This window comes from Protopterus annectens, chromosome 11.part0 (assembly GCF_019279795.1).
Source record: "Protopterus annectens isolate FY-2018-M chromosome 11.part0, PAN1.0, whole genome shotgun sequence".
Taxonomy (NCBI): domain Eukaryota; kingdom Metazoa; phylum Chordata; order Ceratodontiformes; family Protopteridae; genus Protopterus; species Protopterus annectens.
The window spans coordinates 538,156,692-538,184,633 of NC_056745.1; the positions used below are offsets into that span (position 1 = coordinate 538,156,692).

General features: G+C 35.9%; 1 protein-coding gene across 2 annotated transcripts in view; it reads right to left on the reverse strand.

The window, feature by feature from the left end:
• PARVG (parvin gamma) overlaps nucleotides 1-27,942 on the reverse strand; it is a 3,368,585-nt gene that overhangs the window by 2,707,198 nt on the left and 633,445 nt on the right. For both annotated transcript variants that reach the window (XM_044088047.1, XM_044088046.1), the window contains exon 3: nucleotides 21,503-21,567. In XM_044088047.1, the coding sequence (XP_043943982.1) occupies nucleotides 21,503-21,567 (65 nt within the window). The remainder of the gene's footprint in view (nucleotides 1-21,502; nucleotides 21,568-27,942) is intronic.

Below are 27,942 nucleotides of genomic sequence, written 5' to 3' on the forward strand. Positions count from 1 at the left end.
AAACAACAAAAGATATAGATAGTCTAACAACTGTAGATGGATACTAACATACAATAGGAATATCCCTAAAGTTATGAATATTATTAAAAAGCATCTGACAATTTATCACAAGTAGCAGAAGTGCAATATATTACTAAGGAAGGACCAGTTTTTAGTTATAAAAGATCTGCTAATTTAAAGAACAGACTTTGCTATCAAGAGCAATGTAAGTCTGTTTATAAGACAAATACACTGGTATCCATAGATGTAATAACTGTAAATACTATAAATATATATGTGTATAATATGTATATATAATATACCCAAAAGACAATAATACATCCTACATATAAAAATGAGTTTATACTTCAAGCCCATGGCACATGCAATACTAAAAACATTGTTTACATGGCCAAGTGTCAACAATGTGATGCATTTTATATCAGTAAAACTAACCAAAATTTGAAAGAAAGAATATGTGGTCATTTATTAGACTTAAAGAGATCATTGAAATGAATGCATTATTTAAGCACATTAGGAACAATAATAGTATACATTTTTTTTTGAATTTCTGATTTTATTTGTAGTTTTTGAACATATTAGAGGAGGAGTTATAAGAATTTTAATGAAGAAGGAAGAGAGCAAGTGAATTATCCACTTTAGAGCACAACAGTTTCCTGGTCTTAATGAATATTTTAGTATTAAACCAGTTTTAATAGAAATGAATAATGAAGTAAAGTGATTGTATCTTTAAAACTCTTAATTAATTCATTGTTTAATTTATTCTAGTCATATGATTCTCATTTGATTATATAAGATGATATCTTTAGTTTTTGAACTGTTTTGCTTGATGAAGCATTTCATGTGAAAGTTTATACTTGCAAGCAAATAAAAGTGAGTTTTTTAGCTTTAGCATGTGGTTCTAGAGTACCTTTTGCTATTTTTCAAGATTTGCAAAGATGGGGATGCATATAGAAGGGATGGAAGCAGGTATGTGGTGGCTATGGATTTTCTTGCAGGCTCTATGAGAAAACATATATCTCTTTATAGTGATCCTAGATTCAAGTTGGTCTTTTTGATGGCCTGGTGCAGATGTTGGTTATATTTAAATTTGTCATCAAGTAAGACTCTGAGTAGCTTTGTTTGTAGTATTCATTAAAATGTTTTGCTCTCTAGTGGAAGGATGTGGAATTTGTGTTTGTTCTATGAGACTTTGGAGAGAAAGACCATTAATTTTCTCTTTTTTGGAGTTGAGGAGTAGGTTTGCACTGGTGAGCCAGGATTCTGTGGATACAAACACCTGCTGAGTGATATTGTGCAGGTTATGTAGTGATTATGCATACCAGATAAGTTGTTGCATCATCTGCATGCTTTATAAAGGTAGCTTGTTCAGAAGTGCTATGGAGTTTGTTGTTAAATATGTTAAAAAGGAAATGCCAAGGTATTGAATCTTTGGGAACCTCAGCTGTAACTGGCAGAAAAGTTGAGGTTTTGTTTCCCTTAAATGCTTGTTGCCTGTTCGACAGATAACTATGGAATCGGTTTCAAGCTGATTTGTTTAAACCAGGAGAAACCAGTTGATATAATTTCTTAAGTGATACTATGTCAAAGGCTTTCTGTGTTGACTGATGGTGTTGGTAAAGCTGAGGGTGGCACTGTTAAGGGCAAATAGAGCTTGTAGTGTCAGACAGGATTTTTTACATCAAGCTAGTAAAATCATATGTATGTAGGGAGAGGTTATATTATAGATGACATAAATAAAATGTATATGAAAGTCTCTAGGATGACAATTAAAAGATCTAGTGGAAACTAAATATATGTGTAAGAAAAATTGTAGAAAACATAATGACAAAAGGTGCAGGGAAAAGTATTGGAAAGTATTACTTTCTGATCATCTTTGAGAAAAGTTTTACTATTGGTTTCTAATATTTATGCTCCAAAGGTAAATATCTGGCTAGCTATTTGGTAGGAGTTCATTTTGTTTTAAAAGAAGTAACAACAATAAATAATTAAGTTTTGAAATCTGGTAGTACAGCATGTAATTCAAACCAGAGCTGGATCATGGTGAAATGGGGCCTTAGGCAGGATAATAGATTGGGGCCCCCCATAGCAACCCCTCCTGCAACAACCACCTCCCCTCCCTGCAGAAACCCTCTCCCCACCATTACAGTGTTTTGTTACTTGGCTATTTCTCCCGTTAAAATAAGCACTGTTCAAATCTGTCACTGCATACTGTGTTTTCATTTACTTCTGCGGTGATTGCAGATGTTGAAATAGAATAGCACAAACACTAATAGCCATTTATTAAACAAACAACACAGTCTTGCAATGAAAACACTTAGCATGAGCAGTAAACTTCTCTGCCCTTGAACCTCACATTCATTGAAATGGCATTAAGCCCACATTCAAAGAAAATGAATCTGGGCAGTGGAGGATTAAGTTTACATTTGGGCTGGTTTTCAAACCATAGGCTTCTTGAACACATTTTTAGGGCCATGCATACCTGTATGTGTTCTTTGATTTACCTTCCTGATTGTATTAAATTATATTTCTTGTATAATATGGCTCCACTTGTTAGAGTGTTTCTTAAATCTGTAATTTTGAACATTCTTCCAGTAAGCAATGAAACAAAATGTATGGATCAGTAATGACAAAGCTATCCATTTCAGAAAATATTAACCATAAAGGGCCACTCAAACTTCTGCCATTACAATCCACCAATACCAGTCAATAAGCACAATCTCTGCAGAAGTAAAAGTATCTCTGCAGAAGTAAAAGTCATCTGAATAGTTCCAAATTAAAGAGATCTGTAACTAATGAAGAGGTTGCTACTGGCAAACAACTTTACATTTCAGTGTGTCATCTATAAATTCATTGTGGAATGCCCTAGAAGAATTAATTGCATATGTTAAATTAAAAAAAAGGTTAAGCTGGTAATATTGCAATAGGGAATGACTGACAAACCAACAGCAGGTTCATAGTTACTAGGCATCTCATAAAAAAGAGGGCACACTTAGGAGTGTAGAACCTCTCTTCCTCCCTTACAATGCACAGAATAGTCAGCAATCAAAAGGGCACTACAATATCAGCACTCCGTCTACATGGTGTGGGAGAAGAATCCATAGCCTTCTGCACCAAAGGCAGCTATGCTACTAACACTCCTTTCAAATTCTTCAACACACAGTGACTGCCATTTGCTAAATGAAACAGTTAGTTGCACCATTGAAAACAGACTTGGCATGAGCAACAGTAAACTTCTCTTCCTTTGAAACACACAATTCCATGAAAATGAACTGAAACTCATAATCTCTTGAAAATGCACTGAAACTCATAATTCCCTGGAAACTGAAACAAACTCACAATTCCTTCAGCTGTCTGGTAGTTGGTGTAGAGGATTCAGGTTCTTGTCTCCTGTAACCAGGTTACAGGGTCAAGTCTGGTCAAGTTAATTGACTAACTTTCCCTCCCCCCTAACTATTTCAATCCTCAGTGACTTGCCAGAAAAACACAAATTTTATGAGGAATAGGCCAAACATATAAGGCATAAATCTGGACATTTTGCAAAAATCTGGACAGTTGATGGGTATGCATACCTCTTGACCTTTAAATGCAAGAAATCTGGACAAAGTCTGAAATAATGGGGATACTGTGGCCCAAAAATAGGAATATATTTTTAAACATTGCTCTTTTTAAGTTAGAAAGTTGCTACAATAACAGCATTTGTGTTTGCATGTATTTTCTGAAGGATATGAAGTCTGAAACTCATACATATGTCATTATTTAGTGACTTCAGTCTTCCGTGATTTGCCTGAAAACCACCAATTTTATGAGAAACAGACCAAAACTATGAGGCTAAATCTGGGTAGTTGAGAGGTATGTTAAAACACACACACCTACACACCTACCTTCTCTCTGCTTGTACACAGCAACGCACACACTTACTCTCACACAGCAACATACGCAGACACACACACACACACACACACACACACACACACACACACACACACACACACACACACACATACACACACACACCTTTTTTTTCACACAGCAAAAAATGGCTAGTTTAAATTCCACACAAACCTACTCTCTCACACAGCAATGCACACACGCACTTTATCTCTCATATGAACAGAACAGCTAGTTTAAATCTCACACACACACACACACACACACACACACACACACACACACACACACACACACACACTTGTACCCTCTCTCTCTATCTCCCAGTGGAATGGCTAGTTTTAATTTCACATGCAAGTGCTGAATGTGCATATACCCACATTGGTATGTGTCCATGCAAAGCACCCATGGTCCTCCTTAAAGGAGAGGACGTTGCCACCTGCCACCATGGATGTAAACCCATTCCACACTCATGGGTGGAATTTTTTTATTTTTATTTTTTAAATTCTTAATCATTGAAGCCTCCTGGCCAGAGTGTGCCCCCCACCAGCCACAGGCCCCATAGGCAACTGCCTATGTCACCTAGTGCTGGATCCAGCTCTAATTTAAGTTTTATATGGAAATATGCAATGCCAATATTTGAGGCTATTAATGGACAAAGATTTCAGAATCAGAATCACATTTATTGGCCAACTATGCACATATACAAAGAATTTGACTCTGGTTTCAGTGACTCTCCAAGTATGAATTGCATAAACGGCATACATACAACTATTAAGAAAAGACAAAAAAGTAAATATACATATACATATACATACAAGGTGCAAAGTGCAACTCAATGCAAGAAATACTGAAATAAACTCTGAAAGAAACAAGTATTAGCAATATGTAAACTATACTGCAGAATCCTTGGAGGCTTGGGAAAAAGAATACCCATACCTAATAAGCTAAGTTAACTGTTTATGAACTTGATGGCCTGTGGAAAAAAACTGTTCTTATATCTGCTTGTTTTGGTGCATATTACTCTATAATGCCTGGCTGATGGTAATAGATCAAAAAGATGGTGGCCTGTATGTAAAGGGTCGGTGATGATGCTGATGTGAATATTTCATGTTATTGGAAGTTTTTCTTCTACTCATAGAAAGTAATTCATGCTTTATCTTGCTATTACTATAAATTTTATATTGGTGAAACCAGAAGAAAGTTTAAATCTAGGTTGTAAAAATATGTAAAGAATATAAAGATTAATAAAGTTAGGAGTTTTGTGGCTAAGCATTTTATGCAGTTTCATAACCATGATCTTATATGTTTAAAAGCAACTATTTAAGAAAATATATATGGATGGTGATACACTGGAGGTAAATATGTTATTATTCAAGGAAAGTCTTTTTATTTTAACATTTGATACTTAAAAAAATAATGTAATGAATATTGAGGGTAATTGGATTTTTTTAAATTAATTGTATTTGTGGAGTGGTTGCTCTTTTCTAAATTAATCATATTATTTAAAATACCTATACCAAGCTAAACCTGTCATCTACCATCAAATATGTAAAAAACTAAACTTTAACCCACTCACATTCATCTCATCCCTCAAAAAATGTAACTGGCATCCCCTAAAGTACCTCAGCCTTGATGACGCAGGTGAATTTTTTAATACTACCTTCCTGAGCATCCTTAATTACTATGCCCCCATAAGACTTTCCAGAATGTAAGCACAACCCTCCCCATGGCTACAGAAAACCACTAAGTCAGAAATGAAAAACAGGGATAAAGCCTGGGAGCACTGGCGCAAAACCAAAACCCCCTCAACTAGACAGAAATTCCTAGAACTACGCAATAGAGTTAAAAAGCTAATAAAACAGGACAGATTCCAATACTACCAGTCTGCCCTAGACTCCTCCCAACACAGCCCCAAACAATTCTGGTCCTCCATAAACTCCATCCTCCACCCAGGTAAAGCCAGTACCCCTCCTCCTAACATCCCGCACACCTCCAAAAATATTGCTACCTCATTCAACACACACTTCACACAAACCATACTATTACTAGCTAAACAACACAACCCTCCTCCCCTCCAACCCACACCTTCAACTAGTAATCGCCCCACTGCCTTCTCTTTTTCTCCTGTACCTACCTCCAACATAAAAAAAACTCTTAACTAAACTTAAGCCCACCAAATTAGCAGCAGACAACCTCCCAAGTGAATACCTACAAATTGCAGCTGATGCTCTGACCTACCTAATATCCATCTTGATTAACCGATCTCTGTCAGAAAGTTACATTCCCACACTGTGGGAAGTATCACATATAATTCCCCTCCACAAAGGCAGCCCCTCCACAGAACTAACCAATTACTGCCCCATAGCTATTCTCTCTCCACTCTCCAAAATACTAGAGAGATGCACACATTCTCAGGTCTCAGACTACCTCCTTACTAACAACCTCCTTTCCAATACTCAGCATGGTTTCCGACCAAACCATAGCACCACCACTGCCTTACTCTCCTTTACTAACACTATCCTTCAGCATAAAAACAATGGCTATCTCTCCTCTGCTACTTTCCTAGACGTATCTAAAGCATTTGACATGGTCCCACGCAAACAACTCATCTCTGTCCTCAATAACCTATCCTTCTCTCAATCATTCACCAACTGGTTTCAGAGTTACCTGTCTGACCGCCAACAATCCGTTGTATGGCAGAATGACATATCTCCCCAACTACCTGTCTCCATATGGGTTTCCCAAGGATCCATCCTTGGACCCCTACTCTTCTCTGTTTTCACCAATAATCTAGCCTCTGCCACCAAACATGGCACACTCATACAATATGCAGATGACTCAACCATCACCTGCTCAGCCCAGTCCCTACCCAAACTGCAAAAAGTCACACAGGAAGCCTTTTCCTCTGTTGAAACTTGGTTATCCGATGCCCAATTAATACTCAACCCAAACAAAACTAAACTACTCATCTTCCAACCCACCAAACATACTAAAACAATTCTCACTTTAACATCACAGCAAAAGACAACACCACTATATACCCAACTGAACACACCAAATTCCTAGGAGTGGAAATAGACAATAAACAAAAATTTGACATTCACATATCCATGACCATAAAAAAAGTCCACAAAAAACTAGGAGTGTTATACAGAAATAATCAACTTCTCACCAAAGCAGCAAAGATTTCAGTAGCAAATTCCCAACTTATCTCCACCCTACTTTGTGCCTCTCCAATATATACCAACCTAAGGCAATGTGATCTAAACATGCTAGAGGCCTGCTACAACAAAATCACCAAATTCACCACAGGGGCATCCTACCGTAGTCAGCACTGTCTCTCACTTGCTGAACTGGGCTGGCTTGAACTCCCTCACCTACTTCAATGGTATCAACTATCACTCACCCACAAACTAGTAAACCATCCACTAAATGTCCCATCCCTCCAGAATCTACTCCAACCCTATCGCACTACCAGACCACTAAGATCCAGCAACAAAAATCACTTGCAGATCACTAAAGCCAATAACTCAGCTGGTGAAGCACTATTCTGTTGTGCCATAGCCAAATTATGGAACTCCGCTCACACCCACAATTACCTCTGTACCATCATGCACCCACTTCAAAAATTTACTAAAAGTGCACCTAAAAACATACTGGCTATGCCCTTGCAACTCCCACTCTAATATCACCCACCCCATCCAACCACTACCTTTCTTTCCACCCCACTAACTACCTTGATTATAGCAAGCTCAGATGCTCTTAAGCCTAGTACTTGTTATACAGCAGGAACTTCTTATTGTAACATTTGTTAATGTCTGTTATGTACTTCGCAGATAAAGATTCTAGTTGTCTACTAATGTACTATGTTCTTCATCTGTAAATATGTCTGTAATTAATTGCTATGTTAAATTGTTAATCGCTATGTAATCCAAGTTTATTTTAATTGTGGAGTTTTTCTCTCCGGGCCTCCGCTGAAAATGGACCTATGTCCAGTCGGACACTCCCGGTCATCAAATGTAAATAAATAAATAAATTTAACTGTATGTGATATTTTATGCATTATCCTTTAATGACTGTCTGGTGAAGTTCTCAGATCTTATGGATTAGTAATAAGTTATTTGCCAGACATCTTGTTGATTTTTATTTATATAGCAGTTTTTAGCCATGATTAATTCACAAGTGTATTAGCCAAAAGAGTACTGAATAATTTACCAAAATTGTTATATTTGCTTTACGTGGATTTATGGGAGGGAGGCAAAAACATGATAATATGTTTAGAGCTTTAATGTTGATAGAGGTTGCTCAAGTTAATAAGAAACCCTTGTTTACACTGAGCCTCAGTGCTGAGAATGCCTTTAACAGAGTTGAATGGAACTATATAAAACTAGAGGCAATGGGACTCACAGTGCATTTTATTAACTTATTAAATGGGATTTACCAATGATCTTCAGCTGAAATAAAAACAGTAACAGGCATATTTGATGTAAGTGTCAGTGGTGCAATAGGGGTGGAAGGCTGTGGGTTCTATTCCTACACCAGATAGCAGGACTAATGAAACTGCAGTACAGTATAAGGTGGGAGGGTGCTGCACTCCTGAGTGTGTCATTCTTTGTATAAGATATTAAACTGAAGTCTCATCTGCTTGAGTTGGTGATAGCTTAAGTGGATATTAAAGATCCTATGGCATCTCTAAAAAGAGTAGGGGACTTCATTAAAAAAAACACTGCTTACACTTTCAGCATTTATAATTCAGTTAACTTATAGACATAGTCATAGTTTCTTCAAAAAATAATGAATGTCATAAACATTTATCCCTGCCATCCTTTTATCCATCATTTTCTAATATGATCTATCAGTACATTCTTATTCCATATTTGATCATACAAAAGTACCTGACAACTCTTTTTCAATGTATTCCATACAAAACTAATCATTATTTTGTCAATTCTATTCAATTCTGATTGTGTTACCTTCTCAAAATGGGTCTATATAACATAGAAGTTTTTAACTTCAAATGTTATAATATCAAACCCCAAACACCAAAATCTGAAAACATCGAATAGTCAGAATAGCAAATTTTTTTCCCAGGGAAAAAAGATCGCTATTCCGAGAAACATACACACAACACAAACACACACAAAAAACAGCAATCCACACACATACTCTTAAAATCCTACACCTAAACCTAAACTAAACTTTACATACACTACTAGCTATCCACTTACCTTACCCCAACCCTAACCCTAAGGTCTGTCACTATCGCACACTCAGCTCACCCGCGTAACTCACCTAAACCACCCCCTAACCCTAACCTACACACAACCGCACACTTACCTGACCCATGCCCTAATCCTAAATCACCTAACCTGCCCTCTAACCCTAACCTACACACAATCGCACACTTACCTGACCAGTGCCCTAACCCTAACGTCCACACAACCGCACACTTACCTGACCCGCTCCCTAAACCTAACTCACCTAACCCGCCCCCTAACCCTAACCTACAAACAATCGCACGCTTACCTGAACCTGACCCGTAACATTCCAACATATCGAACGCTGAAAATAGCGAAGCCACAGCAATGGCCCACCAAATTCTTTCCCTGGGAAAGAATTCGGTGTCCTGCACCTTCGCTGTTTTCAGTGTTCGACATTACAGGTCCGATATTATAACATTCGATGTTTATAAAATTCAATTTTATAATATAGACCCCTCATAATAACCATATACACGGGTAATTTCTTAATCATAAGGCTCCATAAAAATCTTGTATCTGTGAAATATTCCTAAATCTTTACTCTTTTCTCTTGTTAGCTTCTCTAATCTTTTCATTTTCATCTTTCCAAATTTTAATATAAGAAAAATGTTCCATTATTTCTCATACCATTCTCTTCTGTTTTTTTTAGTTACATTCCAATTAATGTTCCATCTTTTAATGAAATCAACATATGCCTTTTTTCCCTTTCTTTTCTATCAAGATCTCCCTTCTTATTTTTCATAAAACTTTTCTGACTATATCATTTTCATCTTGAAATTTCTTCATAATCCAATATAATTTTATAAATTAATAGGTGTATACTAGGCTAACAATCACTAGAGTCCTTAAAAGCCTTGATATGCTATGACCCACAAATTTGATTTATAAGGCATGATTTACTGACTGCCTCTGTCCATTGGAAACATAGAAGTCAGACCAGGGGAGAATTTCTGATTACCCTTCCATTGGTCCAAGCTGCATTTAAATAGGGATAGGGAGAAACTGTGCTTCACATGGATGAGGAGCCTGTTTCAGAGAATGGGAATTTTCTGAGAAACATATCTGTCTCTCTGATATGTCCGATTTATGTTGCAAGCAAAATTTTTTTTTTTTTTTTAATCTAGTAATTTTAATGCTTTTGTTTTGTGGATGTAAAAATGATCCATCAAAGGTCCAGGGATGCCTTGCATATCAGGCAATGATAACCCTCAGAAGTCTGTATGATATTGAATAAAGAGACAGAGTTTTAAGGTGATCAGTGTAGGACACTGTGTTTCCTTCCTGTATTCATTTTGTAAGAAACCCTTGTGGACATTCCAGTTGCTGCATGTGCTTAGTCAGGTATATACCTTAGGGGGAATTATACTCTATGATGGGCCTGATGAGGCCTTTCTGGACCTAGATGCCATGCCATTGCTTATAAGCTGAGCAACATAGAATGATTTACTTACTACCAAAGCTTGGACACATGTTAGTTGAAGACTAGGTTACTAACTACATTAGGTCCCAGATCTCTGTCTAGTGAATGAGCTTTTAGGGTTGTTTTATTGATGACATAGTTACCCGGGTTGTCAAATTTCCCAAAAGGTACTATAATCCATTTCTTGTTATTGACTTTTAAGTCATGCTTTGGCACCAAACATTTGTCTGTATTACACCTTCCTGGAGGGTATTCTCATCTTGGGGGATTCAATGACTTCTACCAGTTTACAATCATCTACGAACTTGGATAACCAGATGCCTTTGACAGTGGCTTTGACATCTGGGAGGTATATGCCAAAGAGGAGTGGAAACTAGCGCAGAGCCCTGGGGGAGTCCACTGGTGACCAGCCTCTTTGTAGAGGTGGCCTCACCGTTTCTAACCTCTTGGATCCTATCAGTGAGCCAGCTAACAATTAAGTTTGTTATAAAGGGGTTTATTCCTAGTTCTGTAGGATTGGTGACAATGCCTGATTTGGGTATTGTATCAAATGTCTTAGCGAGATCTGGGTAGGCAGTATTTGCAGTTTTCCCCCTCATCCATTGCCTTAGTGTCCAACAGATTCAATAAGCATGTCTTTCTTTTAACAAACTGGGATGCATCCATTGTCTGGAGATCTCTTTGTTGATAATTTTCAAGTAATTTATTTTCATGGCTTTGCAAATAAGGCTAGTCAGACTACTGGGTCTGTAATGCCCAAAATCTGTTAACAGTCCTCCCTTATGAAGGGGGATGACCTTCACAGTTCTTCATTCATGTAACACAATGCCTGTTTTAAGACTGTAGTTAAATAATAACTCCAGAGGTCCTGTTAAGTTATATTTTAGACTATTCAGGAGGCAACCTGGGATGTTATCAGGGTCCCATGAGGCCATGTTCTTGGCTTTAGTAAATGCAGTCAGTATTTGCTCCATAGTTATAGCTGGAGGTGGTATGTTTGACAGCATTATTGTGGGATGGATGGGGATGGGAGAGGAGTAAAGTTGGATCTGATCTGCTAATAGGTATGCTATATTGCCAGACTTAGTGAATGTGGCACCATTAACCACAGTTCAGCTCATTGCTGTGTTCTGCCCTTGAGATTTCTGACATAGCTATACAAGGCTTTATGTTTATTTTTCAACTGGGAAGACAACTTCAGAGTTGGCTTTGCTTGCTCTAATCTGCCTTTTTATTTGCCTATTTACTTTTGGGATTACCCTTCCTGATTTCTGATATATATATATATATATATATATATATATATATATATGTATGGGATCCGTACGGATCACCGAACGGCAACATAACCAAAACAGATTTGGCCGGGCATACTTGCCCAAAAGTGCTTTTCACCGAAAGGCACTTTCGCGTAAGTATGCCTGTTGCAGAGATCGCATTACAGTGGGGATAAGGGAAAATTCCCTTTCCCCACTGTAGTGCGACCTCGGAGTGAGAATATTTAAGTAGTGGGGTGTGGGGGGTGCAGGGGTGTGCCCCCCTTCAAAAACGTAAAAGTCATTTTTTTTTTTTTTTTTTTTAAACACACTTTAATGAAAGCACTTTTTTGGTGAAAGCGCTTTCTCTGTGATTGTGGATTCGGATTATTGAACTTTTGTTCAAAAGTCCTAGATCCATATATATATATATATATATATATATATATATATTTTTTTTTTTTTCCCTTTTGTTATATACCCTATTCAATTTTAGATGCCACCAGGATTTTTTTTTCCTGAGGCTAGTTCTGGTCTTACTTCTGGTAAGGACAGCAGCCTCTATGCAGCCACTGACATGGTTTTACAGAGTTTCAGGGAGCAATTCATTATGGGCTGTTGTGTTCTTGCAGTTTGGAGGGGAGGCTGAATTTTGACAAACCATCACTTATTAACATGTAATTATATTGAAAAAGTTCCTGTTACTGGTTTTAATAGGATTATGGAGACGATTTTTATTTTGAAGGAGACAGCTTTATGGTTTGACCTTACCAGGGAGGATGAGCCATTGAGTGGTGCAGCATTCTCCCATATTTGTAAACATGAGATCCAGTGTGTTGGAGCCTCACCTGGGCATATTCACTATTTGGTCAAGGGTATTTGTATGTACAAAGTCCCGGAATCTCTGTTTCAGATTTGAGGCAGTGTATAATTCCCAATCTGTAGAGGAGTAATTAGGGTATTAGGTTGGATGGTTAAGTGTCTCCAGTAGGTCCAAGTATGCATTATGAGCTTTTTGGGAAATGGAGTTTGACCTATAGCTGGCTAGGATATGGTACAGGATTTTGTTTATGGTAATCTACACATGGAGGAACTCCAGCACATCATCCTGTTTGACCACTCTAGAGGTATGCTTGGCACTGATGTATATTGAGACACTTCTACTTTTAGGCTTCTCTGTGCAGCTACTGGTCTAAAAGTGTGGAAGTCACTGAAACCTTGCATTGCTGGAGTATTCTCTGCCAATTTAAACCATGTCTCCAAAACTGCACAAATATCTATATTTTCAAGTGTGAGGAGGGCTCCTGCCATTTAGCAATAACATCTTGAGGTTCTGTTGAGTTGATTTTGCTCTGTCAGTACATTTTTCGACTTGAAATTTCCTAAAGATGGTACTATGGGGGTGGGCAAAGCCTTAGCCAGTATTTGAAAGCCTAGAGGTTAAAGGTGCAGACCATCTTCAGAAAAGCAACGTGATATTTTGACTATGTCCTCCCAAGCTGACAAATATTGGATCCCCTTAGAATGACTTAAAGAAACTAAATACACTAAAGAAGTCTTTAAACCAGTTCCATCCAACTCTTCTTTACCTCTTATATATATATATATATATATATATATATATATATATATATATATATATATATATTACAAAATCTAATCTTTACCTCTTTTATATATATATATATATATATCTTAAAAAATCTGATAAAATGTTTCCATTTTTCCAATATAATTTAATTTTTTACCAAAAACTATACCTAACAACTCTATTTCTGTTTTGAAAAACAAATCCATATTTCTAACAGAATCACCAAAACATTTATATTTTTCTCTATTTATATTTTATACTATTTTGCTAATACAAATATCCATGTTCCACATTGCCTCCTTAACCTATCCTTTATTCTTTGCACTTATCACAATATCATCTGCGTAAGTTAAATACATTAGATTAATAAGTTAAACATCCCTCTGTAATAAAGCTCTCTGTCTTAGTTACTATTGCATTCATTATTAATGAAAGCAAAACACTATTTAAAGGACATCTTTGTTTAACTCTTTTTTAACCTGCATTTCCTGATTAAACCAACCATTAAACATTATTCTATGCCATGAATTATTATATATGGATTTTATTAAATATATACTGTTATTCTTGCAACACGTTTATCATTTAGTATACTTCTTATTACTTCCTTTACTAAAACTTATAAATCTTTACTTTGTTCCCACAATCTTATATATACATCCACTATTAATTTATCAATTAATTTACTTATCCTAAATTGAATCATTTTCATCAAACTTTTATAGTCCACATTATTTGAAGTTATAGTCCTCCTGCAAGTTGAACTCCCTAAGATGGCCAGGTTTTTGTCATTCCAAAAGTGCACAAAGATCTATACAACCCGCCATTTTGGTCAATTATTACAGCAAGTCACTACAAGACTGAATTAATTTCTATATTCCTGGATCACCTTTTGAATCCTGCTGTACAAGCATCGGAATTTTACCTTAGGGACTATTGGAATTTATTAGAATTGTTGAGTGATACAAAGGATTTTGATGATCTGTTGGTTTTTGTGTCATACGTGGTGTCACTGTACACCTGTATTGAACAAGGCATTGGTATAGACTTTGTGAAGAAGCACCTGAGTAAATTCACTGGTTTTGACAATAGTTTGATAAACACCATTTGTGTTTTGCTGAAGATTGACTTGGACAACAACTTTTTTACTTTCTCAGACACAATTTAAACGAAAGATTGGTGTTGCCATGGGAGCAAGAGTGGCTCCTATTTTTGCCAACCTTATGATGGAGCATACTTCAAATCCCACAATTTGCTTGAAAACGTGTTTTTTTTTTTATAAGACGTATATTGACAATTTTATTGTTTTGTGGAAAGGTTTGACAGAAGAGTTTGACCAGCTTTTTTAATTTTTAAATGAAAGTACTACCTTTCTTAAGTTCACTGTGAGTGGTTTTGGAAGAATTTTTTGAATATTTCCTAGTCCTTTGACAACAAAAACAAATCTTTTATTAGCTGGATTTTTCACAAGTACACCTTTGTGAATCAATGTTTACACATTCAGCACCTTTACCACATAAAAAAGGGAGTTGTCAAAGGACAATATATAAGACTTAATCGACTGACCAATACTGACCATGTTTTCAAACAAGAAATGGTCATTTTGAATTTTTTTTTCCTTCACAGCGGATATGACTATGATTGGTTAACCAGCACTGAACAAGAAGTCTTATTGCTTAGAACTAACAAGGCAACACCAATCTTGCACAAGAATATTACTTCACCTTCATTGGATGGAAGTGACCCACACCCACTGTTCCACAGACCAATGTGATTTGTTACACGGGAGCTTTTCCACTTCCTATGTCAGTAGATATGGCATTGATTAGAGATATTGCAAAAGATAACTGCAAGATCATTTTGGGCAACTTGATTAAGCAAAAATTTTAGGTGAGCAACCTTTATTTGCCTACAAGAGGATGCATAATTTAAAATCTCTTTTGGAAATTCACACACCCAACCATTTATCGAGAGCAAGCACACCTGGGACTTAAAATGCGGGAAGTGTAAGCAGTGTTGGTACGTTTGCAACACTTCCAATGTTTACCTTAAGTCACACAAGTTAGATCTTTGGGCAAACAACAAATATGACTGCAATTCCCAAGGTGTGTTCTGTTTGGTATTGTGTGAATCCTGCCCTAGTTTATATGTGGGCAAGACCATCAGGAGCTTTACTAGCAGAATTTATGAACACATTTTAGCAATAAAGTACAAAGACCCAAACAATGCCTTAGCTAAACATTCCCTAAGTTGCCTAAATTTCAAAAAGTTTTCATTTTATGTACCTGACTCTGTTTGCCTCGATGATTTCACTGGGAACTACAAAATAATTTTAGAATGCCGTGAATCCCTGTGGCAGATTAAATTGAGAGCTGATATCCTGGATTGAATGAGTCTGTGAATATTAAATGCTTCTTATTAGCTTAGAAGTCTTACTAAAGAAGTTTTTCCTTCTTAGTTAACTTTTATAGTCAGTGTTACGTTTTACAGTTTTGTATGTGGTAGAGATGCTTTTTTATTATTTACATTTTCTTCATATTGTATCTTTAAGGCAACACCCACTTTATCTTTGCTGTTATCAGATGCTTATTTGTCACATGGTTTTTAGCACAATTTTTAAACTTCTTAGTTTGTACAGTGTTTTAGTTTCTGAAGAAGTTTTTGTTATCTATTAAAGAATGAAAGAGCTTAAAGTCTAAAATTGCATCTGAGATTCTTTTCTGGTGGTTTTTCATAGAACCCTTCTTTAATTACAAAATTTTCCTGCCTTTTCATAATCTTTGAATATAATTTCTCAAAAAGATTCTGAGTATATAAAGGTTCTCACATATTAAAGTTTTATCCAAAAAGGTACAATAACATTGTCACACGCATATACAGTCACTGGCTTGTGGGAAACATACAGTCCACCCTGTAGCTGTGGTCTAACACTGTCAAATAAAATGGCTCCAAAGAGCAACTTAAAGGTGCAACCTGTAAAACATGGCAAGGACAGGAGCTGCAAGCACAGAGCTGCATAGCTTTCTTTAATTCCATGGTAAACTATAACTGACAACCCTCAACTGGCTCCCTACTGAAATCTCGTCATTCAAAATGCCAACTGCTGATTTTGCAAGGGGGCAAGCATGCGCCTCCTTATGGGGTCAAGCCTCCCATACCCCCCAAACCTACACATATACCAACTCAGAGGTTGCTATACCTTGGAGCAAAGGGAATATTTTGAGAAATGGCATCTCAAACTTAGTGTATGCAATTTTGATCTTTCATCCATGCAGTCTCCCTATTTCAGGACTCACTCTAGCAGGTTGTGACATTTCAGATGATTGCCCCAACCACCAACACCATACTCATACTGCATCTCCTTTTTGCTTGGCAAGTATTAGGTGAGCAAGGACTGTATTTATAATCAAATTGTACACCGTGCAATCTGGAGCAGGAGTACTATCCTGGGGGTCCCATTATGGACAAATGCAATATGTTAACTTAAAGTTCATCTTCCACTTTATGCTGTAGTAAATTGCATGAGGAAAAATACTGAGCATAATACTTTATAAGCCATTAACAATGTACACTGGATTTCTCACTTCTGTCCACTAGTGTGGCACTATTTAATCCATTTGTATGTAATTCACTTGCACTAGGTCATACAGCAATGCATTGTTTACTGTGTGATATGTTATAAGCAAGCAATTATGCCAGACAGGGTGGGTGTTACTGAGAAAAGAGCATCCACCCAGGGATGTTGTGTGGCCCAATGGCATTATTTCCCAAATAGTACGCATCCTGCAGGGCATTATTAAGCTTAGAGAATGCCCTATCTGTTATTTTTTATATTTTTTTTAATAGTGTGTATATATATATATATATATATATATATATATATATATATATTTTTTTTTTATTTTTGATTTAAAATATTTCTTCCGCCTAATGTTTCATTGTTGCTGTACCATATTTTATTATTGTTGGAGGAAATATTTTACATTAAAAATATAAAAATACTATATGCCCTGCTCATCGTGATTTACAAAATCCGTTTAATACTTGGAATCTAAAGAATGCTACCACTGTCATGAGGTTGTGCTCAATAGTTTGCTGTTTGCACTTTGTGCTCATAGCTTGATTTAGTGAAGAGGTATATTGCAAGTTAGTTTCCAGTGCTCCCTGGGGACAATGAGTTAAGAGGATTATTCTTGGAGGTTTTAGGACTTTGTAAAGCATGTGACTTATCTTCTGTTTGCAATTTTTGTGGACAGGACATCAAGGATCTGGCAAGTCTCCAGTTTGGGGATACAAGGTTGTATCATTTTTGCCTACTGCTTATGTTTTCCTCTTAGCCTCAGCTGAAATGGAAGAGTCCAATGCTGAGAAAGAAGCAGCCAGTTTTGAAGCCATTACCTCAAACCCAGAAGCCATATTTTTCTTTTTTTCCATTATCATGGAAATGATAAATAATGACATAGGAAACTGCCACACACTGGATCCAATCCAGCTTGGTTTTGTCAAGGACAAGTCATGCCTTCTCATCCTGGTGAACTTCTTTGAGAAGGTCACCATAGTAATGGATGAGGGCAAAATGGTTCATGCTGCCTACCTTTACCTGACCAACACATTTGACACAATACCCTACGCTGGCATTGTTGACAAACTGAAGATGTTAAGTATAAACCCTTATGTCAACCAGTGGATAGCAAGCAGGTTCATAGACAGGACTGAGGAAGTTAGAATTGGAGAGTTCACTTCCACAAAAAGCCAGTCATCAGTGCTGTCTATTAGGGATCAGTCCTGATACACCTACTTTTAGCATCTACTACTCTGAAGTCAGCACCAATGTCAATGGCCTCTGGCTGACTAAATTTACAGACAATTGCAAATTAGGAGCAGTCATAGAATTTCCTGCTGATCCTATTTTTCAGGAAGTTCTGACACAGACAAATAACTTATGTCATAGCCATGAAACTAAAACTAAATGCCAATGAATGTATAATAATATACTTTGAGAAGTCCACCACCCCTGGTAACTACCATATTGATAACGCAACCCTAAGAGTTGACCCAGTTGTCAGGATCTTGGAAGGACACATGGATAGTTATCTAGCCTATAAATTACATACAAATGGATTAAATAGTGCCACACTAGTGGACAGAAGTGAGAAATCCAGTGTACATTGTTAATGGCTTATAAAGTATTATGCTCAGTATTTTTCCTCGTGCAATTTACTACAGCATAAAGTGGAAGATGAACTTTAAGTTAACATATTGCATTTGTCCATAATGGGACCCCCAGGATAGTACTCCTGTTGTAGTGAGTAAATTATTATAACTTGTGTAACTTATAAACAAAGATGTGGCATCTAAATCCAAGGAGGTCATTATTCCATTGCATTTGGCGCTCATCAGACCTAACACTGAGTACAATGCCCCCTTTGATATATTCCCTAACTTGCACCTTCAACAAATGGAAAATCCACAGGTTCCTCATTAAAATAGTACAAGACATAAATAACATGTACTATGCAGACCATTTCAAAGTCCTAGCCCTGTATTCTGCATTCTACAGGCTGTTGAGGTAAGGTCTATGTCTGGCATACAAGGGACCTTTGGACCCCACTCTGACTGACTTCAAGTATATTTGCAAAACAAACTATACAGAATTAACTATTCTAAAGATATAAACATTGCCTGTGATATAAATATGACTTGCTGGAGAGACAGGTATGTATCCCTGAGACTACCCCTTCTCTGGAACAGGCTTCCCATTCATGTAAAGCAGAGTTCCTCCTTTATCCAATTCAAGTTTAACTTGTACAGCTGGATGAGGAACTGGAAATTCACTCTTGGTTTAGCACTTATCTCTAATGGACACAGGCAGCCTGTTAATGTCTCACCTCCCAGGCCTCTGCTTATAAATATTTTATCTTCCAGGCCCCTGGTTACACTACCAAGAGTACCATTCAGAGATCTGAGATTCAGAACAAGGCTTAAAAAGGCCCCAGGGATCATTAGCCTAGTGCACACTGATGAACCTATGAGTGGACTGCTTTCCACAGGAGAGATGTGCAGGTGATGAGATGTAGCCCATCAGGTGGAGGAGTACAAGAGTCCTGTTCATGAGTGATAGTAGAGGGGAGCAGGAGTCTGACCAGACTGATCAGTGGATGGGTACAGTAGTAGCATTATTGTAGGCATTGTACTGGACACTGATGGCAAAGATATAAGAAAAACTTCTCAACTGACTTGTTCATTCTATGTCCCTGTCCTCAGTTTTGGTCATAGGTTCATAGGATGATACTAGGCTATTTGCCCAGAGGCATTATAAGCCTAGCCAAGAATTTTGCCCATGTTCCCACAAAGTCAGCACCTGAGATGAAATTTGGATTGTGACTTAAAAGATCAGATCTTAGACCCAAATGGAAAAAATGCAGTTAATTCACAGGGTCATTGGGCTCAATTATCTGGATAGAGTGAGAAGCTTAGCAGTCTGGGAGGACCTCAGAGTACATCCACTGTCTTCTGACATTTTTATTTTTATGCATTTCTTTCTTCTTCTGTATTAGAACTGCCAAATCTTTGTTTACTGTGATGTAGTTTCATGGAAGATGTTACAAGGTGTGTGTGTGTGTGTGTGTGTGTGTGTGTGTGTGTGTGTGTGTGTGTGTGTGTGTGTGTGTGTGTGTGTGTGTATTTGTCTATTATTTGTCCACTGTTTTTCTTCATAGTCCTATCTTCACTGTTTGTTAATGCAAACTTTGTTCATTTGTTTGTAATTTTTAGTGTCTGAATGCTTCACTTACATTCTAATATTATACCAAAGAAAATGTAATATTTTTGTTTTGTTCCTAAAGGCTGGGGTTGTAAATCTTGCAGCATATATATATTGAGTAAAGTGAAGTTCTCTCTAGGATGACAGTGCTGCACAGTGCAGAAGTGACAGGACTAGACCTTACTCTGTGTCTATGGGTAACTAATGTATGTGTTAAATATGCTTTACTAACCTTCCTGTCACTGCTGTACTGTGGTCTTCTGTAATGCTTAGGAGTGATTCAGAAATATTTTTCATTCCATAGGCATGTTGGAAGTGTTTGTCATAATATGGTAATGTGGGACTCTAGTCCTGTGCAAGCTCCCATGGAAGAAGCTTGCTAGCATTAGTGTGCGTGGCATGGGACGAGTTTGTTTGAATTAACAGGTTTTGCTTGGACCCTTGGGAACACTGTTGCTAGTATGGATTTCCTCCCTTTTAGTTGTTTTTGTTTGTTTGTGTGTTTTGATGCTATCAGGGAGGGGCATTGCTGTGCTAGCAAGTTCAGTAGTATTATGTAGTAAATAGTTACTAGTGTGTAAGCTACTCACTAGAGACCAGCTAATACTCTACTTGTTCTGGCTTGCTGAATTGTACATGACAAGGAAAAGAATGGTTTCCAAATAAGTTTATAGGTTCATAGGTGTGAACTAGGCTAACAACCTTTAAGCCTAACCATGCACCACAAAATTCTGACAATATCTGGTACCCTAGATAAGTGTAAGCAAGTGAGATGAAGCATTTACAAGCAGTGGTCTGGGACATGAACCATTTACAGTAATAAATGTAGTCTATGCATGGAGTACATATTTACGAAATGGTGGAAGAATGTATATGTCCCCCTTACCCTTTCTCTGTATGTAATACAATATTTACATGATGGAACAAAATGTTATGTGGTCTTATCCATTTGTGTACAAATCTTTCTGAACCATTTTGGGCCTAGTTATGCAAGTGTACTGTGGTCCAGCCCTGCTCTATTGCTCACCAGTGACTATGAATAGCACCCATTGTACTCTGACATGAATTTTTACTTTTTGTGAATTCTGCACAACTTTTTTTCTGCTAGTATATTCATTATAGCCTGGAGCAACATGATTTGATCATTTCTACAGTAATAATGGATTGCAAAGAGATCTAAATTGAAGTAAACCAACAGTATATCTAAAACAAACAAACAAAAATACTCAACAAACTTTGTTCACTTGTTTGCAATTGTTAGTGTCTGAATGCTTCACCAACATTCTAAAAGGATAATTCAAATATTTACATAGTTACCATTTTTAGATCTTCAACTGCTTGACTCTTCATCGATTCTGGCTCTATGTACTTTCTTTTTTCTCCTATAAAATATAGTAAATGCTATAAAAACTAATTATACTGTCTCTATCACATTTTAATGCAATACTTGATTTATCAAATTTAATACTCTTTTTACCACTTTATATATTGATGATTACAGTGCAGTTAAGAGTGCTGGTGTAATCATCTTTAATCTATATGTATATGCAAAACAACTGATGTGATATTGATGTTATAGTTTCTTTCCACAGTGCCACCATTTGAATCTATTTTAAATTATCTTCTCTCCCCAAAATTCTTCCAATAAAAATGGGTGACAAACCAAATGGATATCTTAGCATACCTCTCATACAGATAGCACAGTGATTCAGTGGCACAGTGGTTTGTGCTGTTGTCTCAGAGTAATAGGTTCTTTGGTTCAATGCTCAGCTGGGGAGCCTTCTGTGCAGAGTCTGCACATCCTTCCCTGTATTCATGTGGGTTTCCTCTGGGTGATCCAGTTTCCTCCCACATTAGAAAGACATGTGTCTGGAGTGTTTCTCCCTGGGCCTCTGCTGAAAATTGGCTTTTTCAAAGTCGGACTTTCCCAATAAACAAATGTTAAGTAAATCTGTCCAGAATTTTGCAGAATGCCAAGATTTATTTCTCATATTTTTAGCCCTTTTAAAATATGTGGTTTTCTGGCAAATCATCTAAAGTTGCAATCAATAAATGACATATATTTGAGCTTCAGACTTCATAATCTTTAGAAAATGCAAACCAGTAATGCAAAAACTGTTAATCTACCAACTTTATAAATGCAGATTTTGAAACCTGCCTTTATTTTTGGTCTTTGTCCACTCATTATTTTTAATTTTGTCCCCAATTATCATGCTAAGAAGTTGAAAGGTACACATCTCACTCACCAAAAACATACAGCAAAAACAAACAAAGAAATAAGTAAATAAATATTAAACTGAAGTAAACTCAACTGCTTGTTTTCACTTCTTTGAAAATATACTATTCATGCACTTGTAGTTGTACAAATATTTAGTACTTCACTTATTCTAAGGATAAATGGCTAATTGTGTTATATGTGTGCCAAATTGGTCTGTCTGGTAGCAGCATTGTAATGAAGACAGGGAAGTAGGTGTTGAAAATGAAGAGATGTCATTAACTCATCCTGGAAAATATTGTGTATGTGTGAATGTGTGAAAAATAGAAAATATTGTGTATGTGTACATATGTGAAAAATAAACTTGGGTGAGTTGTATTTAATACTGGTAAGATTGCATTGGAAGGCAATGTGTCAGTCTGAGATGGGAGAAACCCCAGAGAGCCATAATTGTACCTCTGATTTACAATTGTACAATGTAAAACTTATTTATGTTTCAGAGATGCTTACTATCTGAGACAGAACAGCACATTTATCATATGCTTTTAAGTCACCTAGTGAATATTATTTGGTGATCATTGATGACTATCATTAGACCACAGCCCCTGCCAATCACACTTTTATGGACAGAAGAGGTTGGGAGTATACACTTGTTCTTTACAATTTCCACCAGACCTGATGTACTTAACTTCAAATCCATCCAACTGCATGACTACCCCATGCTCTACCAGTTTACTCTTGGATAGCAACTATATCACAGCATCTCATTTCCAGTCTATTATAAGGAATTACACAAGGAATTCACAGTGATAAAGCAGAATATATACAGAAAACACTCTCATCTGTAAGACACTCACTCATATCTTATTTATTTTTACTGCCATCTGTTTACCAATGAAGTCAAACTGTGCAAGTACCCATTTTCAATTAAGACATGGTGAGAAAGGTTCCAATAAATTGCATAGGATAATGTAGAAGCAGACATGCAATTAGAACAGCCATCATATGCATATGCACTTAGAATACAGTTTAAACACAGAGTTACAAATTTCAGATAAAATGTAAAAAAGATATGCATAAAAGGTTCTTAAAATGTACAAAAAAAGTTTGGTGGGACATAAATGTAAATTAACAATATAGAAACAGTATGAGTATTAAATATACTGGAAATAATTAAAATTATGGGTAGGAAAACAGATGGAGTATAATTTAAATTTTTGTGGAGAAGGGCAGATGGTAGGGTAGATAAGAGGAAGTGTAGTATTTAATCAAATTGTGTGAAAATAGAAGAGTGAAGTAATGATTTTACCAGCATAGGATTCAGACAGTTGGAGGAAGTTATGAAAGAGTTGAGTGGACTAAGAGAGGGATTGGAGTGGTAGTAGAGTAGGAAGTGATTTTAGAAATTAAAGATGAAGTTGACACTTGACAGAGAGTAAAAATGACAATGAATTATGAGTAGATGACAGTAGATGGCAAGGGTATAATGCCATCAGATAAATGTATACAGAAAAACTGAAGTGTTCTTGTGAAAGATGAAAATGCAGTGACATAGTTAAGCTTTTATGGCATATTCATTTGCTTTGCACTTTAATAAATGTTAAGTTGAACACTGAGTCCAATTAATAGAAGTGTTATTTCTCCTTCCAAGTGCTTTTTTTGAGAACTGAGTATTTTGGTTTATTGCGGGCACTGTTTCTTCTTTTTTTTGACATTTTTGGAGTCTCTCTTTGCGAGTCTAGACAGTCACAGTTTCTACAATTTCTAACAGGTCAGGTTGTGTCAGTTCTGGTTATTTTTCTTCCTGGACCTCAAATTTTGAAAGGAACCAAAAAAGGATGTTTCCTTTCACCTCTGCTTTTTACCCTAATTATGGAAACATTTGCTAATTTTCTCATATCAAATATAGATATAAAAGGTATTAACATAAATGAGAATTTAAACTCTAAATTGTTTGCTGATGACATATACTGACATTAAATAACAATGATAATTCTCTATCTGCAATGTTCTTAGCAATGGATGTATTTCAAAGAAAATCTGGTTTAACATTTAATCCACAAAACAAAAATTCTACCTATAAATACAAATAGGAATAGAATAAAAAATAAATTCATTAAATATATTGTCAACGAGAAGAAAATTAATTATTTAGGAATGATTATAACATACAGTAACAATATTATAAATCATAATTATACTAACTTTATAAACAATATAAAGAATCTAATAGACCAATGGAATAAAATTTTCTTCCCAATGGAAGCGAGGATATCTATAATCAAAATGATTATCTTAACAAAAAGCTTACATATTATACAATCACTATCATTATCATTACCCCCACACAAAAAATTATATTAAAGAATTTAACACTTCAATTTTGAGATTTCTCTGGTATCCCAATAAACCAAGAATAGCTTTAAACCATCATCTGAGAGACTGGGCAGTAGGAGGGATAGGACTACCAGATCTAGAATGATATTCATTATTATTAATTATAAAAAATATATATCTTTGGATTAATAACACACAGCTAGGTGGAAAGAGTTTTTAGGAAATCTTTTTATAAACTCTAAACATAATAAATATTCTAATAATTTTCTCACACTAAATAATAGTTTATATTGGTTATTAAAGGATTACCTTATAGGGAAAAGTCACCAAACAAGTGACTCCTATTTCATTTCTACTATATTAAACACTTTAAAAATGTTATATACAGAAACCTGGCATATAAAGCATGGATCTTCCTTATATTCCCTATGGCATAGACCCAAAATAACATCTCCACCTCAAAGTTAGAAACAATGATCAAATTTAAAGAGAAAAATCTGCTATACTGGTTTCAATTAATGAAAGACAAAAAGCTACTTTCTGTTGACTATAATGTATAATTTAGATAAAGACGTGGCTAGATGTACAGTCCTGCAGACAACATGTAGAAAGGGAAATTAAGTTAATGCAACCAAGGATAAGAGATCATATCCCAAAATTAATTGAATATCTAATATTCTTAATTAATACACATTGGGACAGGGTCTCTTATCTAAGTTATATAGAGTTGTGAGGAGAGAATCACATTAATCTTTTTACATACTTTTTGGGAGATAAGTTTGTTTTATCTAAATCATTTTCCTTTTCAATGCTCCTATTCCTATATGTGTTAAAAAATGAAGTATCACATTTTGTGGTCTATACTATCTATAGAGAGAAATGTTATAACTCAGAATTGGAAGAATAAATCTATACCCTCCTTCAAAGAATTTATAAATATTGCAACCGAAGTCCGTCACCTGGAAATGATTACAGTTAAGTCAGTAACAACGACAATTACCTCTTGCTACAATGCATGTACAAAACTTAGAAATCTGCTTGACAACAAAAATAACTGCATTTTAAATTTAATGTAATGTATAATAACTTGAATAACTTGATGGTTATTTGACACTCCTGTAAAGAGTGTTTTTTTTTTTATTTTGTGTGTGAGGGTTAGTTGAATTTTTTTTATTTATTACATTCACAAATCTTTGGCTGTAAATATTGTTGTGATTATTTTACAAATTGAAAATACAATACAAACTTAAGAAAAAGATTCTTACTTTGTCTCCAATCTGTACACTTGTTAGTATTCTACATTTCCTATTACAGTATACTTTTTTACTGATTATTTATTTTAGCATCCATTGACATTATATGCATTTTAGGGCATTGACAATGCAGCTGAAGTAAATATTTTTTTTTAACGTTCTGCCCTTTAAGAGTTGAGCTGGTCAAAGACTTACTACCTGCATTAATTTTCTTATGTCCAAAATTTCAGGATGACAATCCTTGTAGTGTTTGTTACATCTTTTCAATGTGACATTCTTCATTATTCAGCTAATTCTCTCTATTTACCAATTGGAATGAGAACGGTGCAGATTAGACATTATATGTCATAATTTGCATCCACACAGATCATCTAAATTCCTGACTTGTGGACTTTGGAAAAGCGTTAGACATAAAAACATCAGAAATTCCCTACCTCAAAAATATAGACTCTAATTCACTAATCACACTTGCATGCACAGTGTCTGTTAGTCTAATTATTTCAGGAAACCTGGGAAAACAGTCCACATATGTGAGATATATATTAGTCAGGTAGTGCCAGAAGTAGTGTGGCATCCTCATATTATGGGGTTCTCCTGTTTTATTTTTAGCAAGATCTCTTTCTTTGTGGAATCTGTATATGGTCCTAAAAATACATATCTTTCTTCTCTGGGTGCACTGCTGTGGTTTCCTTTCCATTCCCAAAGACAAACAGTAGGTGAACTGACATTCTTTAAATTGTCTGTAGGTTTGTGCTTAGCCAGTAAATGATTTAGAGTATGCATTTTTATAGGCTCATAGATTTGCATTACACTAACTACCCTAGAATAACTGCTAGTCATCTAGTGGTGCAACAACTACTGGCATTACCAAACTTAGCTTTAAACATGTCTTCATTGCATTAATATCAAAAACCAAATACCTTCAGTACAAATTACTGCCATCTTCTTTTTAATATTTGTACACTTAGCAAATGGCTAAAAAAAAATTACAAGCAGTTACATGAATACATAAACAGCCAGTCCATTCTCTCAGTATGACTATCCTACACAACTCATTTGTACTATATTTCTAAGGTGTTAAAGCTCTCCTACCAGATGACTATTATTCTAAACTAGAAAGCCAGACAGGCCATAAGAAAAGTTAGAATATGCTGCCTATGACTGCACTTAAATGGCAAATTCATTAAAACCCTTGAAATTACAGACATCAAAATTTACAGATTTGGACCATTTTAAACTTAGCCAGAAACCTATGTTGAATCAAATCCTGCACCTTGTGCCTGTATGGTAAATACCTTAACCATTATGCTAACCTCTCACCCCAAAAGTTGAAACAGTCCTGTGTGAGGATCGAACTCTTGACCTAGAGATTATAAGACTGATACATTACCAACTATGCTAACAATGCTGGCACATCATTGTAATGGGATTCAGTACCTTCTGCTTAGTGGCTGCTGCAATACAGCATGGTATCCCGATGATCCTATGAATCATAAAGTGCGAATTAGAAAACAGATGGATGGTTTTATGTGTGTATATATATATATATATATATATATATATATATATATATATCTGTGTGTGTGTGTGTGTGTGTGTGTGTGTGTGTGTGTGTGTGTGTGTGTGTGTGTGTGTGTGTGTATATGTGTATGTATATGAGGTCCTTTGTCTTCTCTAATCTTGAACTGAGTATGCCTGCATTTCTTCCTTAAGATTGTTATTATGGTCTATACTGTAGCTGGTATACCAGGTTTACTTGTTCTAGTTCTGTCTCTCGTTTTTTTTTTTTTTTTTTTTGCACTTAGTAGTTCATGCTTCCTCTCATGTATTTTTCTCAGCCAATTGGGAACTATCGATAGCTATAATTTTGTTGGCTTTCAACATTAAATTTTGGATACAACTTATTTTGACATTGAATGAAAAATAAGACTGATTGTTTTTCTTCTCAGTAC